The following is a 2,654-nucleotide window of genomic DNA, read 5'->3' on the forward strand; positions in this document are numbered from 1 at the left end:
TGGTTATCGCACCTGACCAGGGATTATCTCACCATATACACCTCGGGCCGGGGCATTAACCCTTAATTGTTAAATCTGTCATTTTATTGGTATTAATTTAATAAGAATTCAACAGTTTCATGTCATGAACCTCCGATGAAGTGTTTTTTTTTCTTTCTTCTTTCTTTATTCATTAAAATCAACCTTACAGAGATTATTTCTTAGCAGAAGCACCTCTGAATGCCGTTGATCTTACAATGTGACTCAAAGTAGATTCTATCAACAACTAGACAAGTGTAGTTCACATGACATATACAATACATAGACAAATAAAAACACTTAGGTATCAGTCATTGATTTGTTGTACAGTCTGATTGCATAATTTGTATAGTGTAGGAATGAGTTGCGCAGTCTGGATCAGAAGTTCAGATCTTTAGTACGGATGTGCTAAAAAAAATGAGTCTGTCCGAACAAGCAAAAGTCCGTCCCAGGACGGAAGAACGGGTCCTGGAGACTGCCACACCCTTGTGCTGGCTGTTTTGTAAGATGGATTGCTAACTCGTTAATCAGTGAGATTAATCCCCAGGTCATTAACCAGGGGTTTAATTACTGAATCATTAATCTGTGTGATTAATCCCCAGGTCGTTAACCAGGGGTTTAATTACTGAATCATTAATCTGTAAGATGAATGACTAACCCATCCATATCTGCTGCAGGTACCGAGGTATGCTACAGAGGGGCGGGACCAAACAGCCAAGCAGGTACGGACGCTTCGTTTTTGTTTGTTTATTTATAGAGATTCTCCATATACATGTACATAATGTACAATGGCAAAACAGGTGTCAGAAGACAACTTTTCAAAGCCCCCATACCAAAAGCATAATAAAATGATACATCAAATGATAATACATATAAATACAATTAAGGTTAAAGTCTTTGAAGAACAAATTTAATGCAAATCAATGCTTGAACCTTTGTTTATTCATGAAAGCTCAAATCATCCTGCAGGCCACTTTTCATTGAGGTCATGGGGGAAGAGGTATACGTAAGGGTTAGACATCGTATATAACAGAGATACAGTTTACATTACAAGTCCTGAGGAGTCTTATAAGTCTATTTAAGTAAATCATTATTTTGTACCCACAGATTCAGCCAGTCGGTGGACATGAGTGGTGGCCCGCCGGTACTTCCGTGGGAGACCACCGGGCCCGACACAGCGGAGGGCGGGAAGAACTGGGACGCAGCAAAGGACAAACCGGCCGACTATCCCCGAAAACTCTCGCTCGGTCAGTAACACCGAAAACTATCCTTGTGTCAGTTCACACCTAGCTTTCTAAACCAGGGCTCGAAATTCATTTTGGGGATTTGGTGCACTGGTGCACCCAGCTAAAAAAATTGGGTGCACCAAAAATTTTTGGGTGCACCACTTAAATGTAAGTAAACAAATAACCTAATAATAACAAGCTATCAAATTCTTAAGCAAGTACCATGACAGACATTTTTATTATCTTTCTAACACTTGGATGTCAAGAATATGATGTAAAAAATGTAAACTAGTATACTTTGATATCTTTACACACATAAACGTAAGAAAATATTTGGGTGCACCCTGTGCACCCACTGAAAATAATTGGGTGCACAGCTCCAATTTTGGGTGCACCTGGGTGCACATGCACCCTGTATTTCAAGCCCTGCTAAACCAAACCCTAACCCTATGCCAGAAAAATGTCTCTGGGTCAGTTCACACCTACAGGTTCACATAGTTCCTAACCCAAACCCTAACCCTATCCCAGAAAAATGTCTCTGGGTCAGTTCACACCTACAGGTTCACATAGTTCCTAACCCAAGCCCTAACCCTATCCCAGAAAAATGTCTCTGGGTCAGTTCACACCTACAGGTTCACATAGTTCCTAACCCAAGCCCTAACCCTATCCCAGAAAAATGTCTCTGGGTCAGTTCACACCTACAGGTTCACATAGTTCCTAACCCAAGCCCTAACCCTATCCCAGAAAAATGTCTCTGGGTCAGTTCACACCTACAGGTTCACATAGTTCCTAACCCAAACCCTAACCCTATCCCAGAAAAATGTCTCTGGGTCAGTTCACACCTACAGGTTCACATAGTTCCTAACCCAAACCCTAACCCTATCCCAGAAAAATGTCTCTGGGTCAGTTCACACCTACAGGTTCACATAGTTTCTAACCCAAACCCTAACCCTATCCCAGAAAACTGTCTCTGGGTCAGTTCACACCTACAGGTTCACATAGTTTCTAACCCAAACCCTAACCCTATCCCAGAAAAATGTCTCTGGGTCAGTTCACACCTACAGGTTCACATAGTTCCTAACCCAAACCCTAACCCTATCCCAGAAAAATGTCTCTGGGTCAGTTCACACCTACAGGTTCACATAGTTTCTAACCCAAACCCTAACCCTATCCCAGAAAAATGTCTCTGGGTCAGTTCACACCTACAGGTTCACATAGTTCCTAACCCAAACCCTAACCCTATCCCAGAAAACTGTCTCTGGGTCAGTTCACACCTACAGGTTCACATAGTTCCTAACCCAAACCCTAACCCTATCCCTGAAAACATCAATGCTTTCCCCTCATCGGCTTAGTGATAGAAAAAAAACATCTAAATCCACACTGATGGGGCCAGAACAGGGCTCGAAATAC

At 42.0% G+C, this 2,654-nt stretch overlaps 1 protein-coding gene across 5 annotated transcripts in view; it reads left to right on the top strand.

Moving 5' to 3' along the window:
* Positions 1–2,654, top strand: part of LOC118404565 (oxidation resistance protein 1-like) — a 29,438-nt gene that overhangs the window by 9,142 nt on the left and 17,642 nt on the right. For all 5 annotated transcript variants that reach the window (XM_035803732.1, XM_035803733.1, XM_035803734.1 and 2 more), the window contains exons 2-3: positions 696–740; positions 1,126–1,265. In XM_035803732.1, coding sequence (XP_035659625.1) covers positions 696–740; positions 1,126–1,265 — 185 coding nt within the window. The remainder of the gene's footprint in view (positions 1–695; positions 741–1,125; positions 1,266–2,654) is intronic.

The sequence above is a fragment of the Branchiostoma floridae genome, chromosome 17 (assembly GCF_000003815.2).
Source record: "Branchiostoma floridae strain S238N-H82 chromosome 17, Bfl_VNyyK, whole genome shotgun sequence".
NCBI lineage: Eukaryota > Metazoa > Chordata > Leptocardii > Amphioxiformes > Branchiostomatidae > Branchiostoma > Branchiostoma floridae.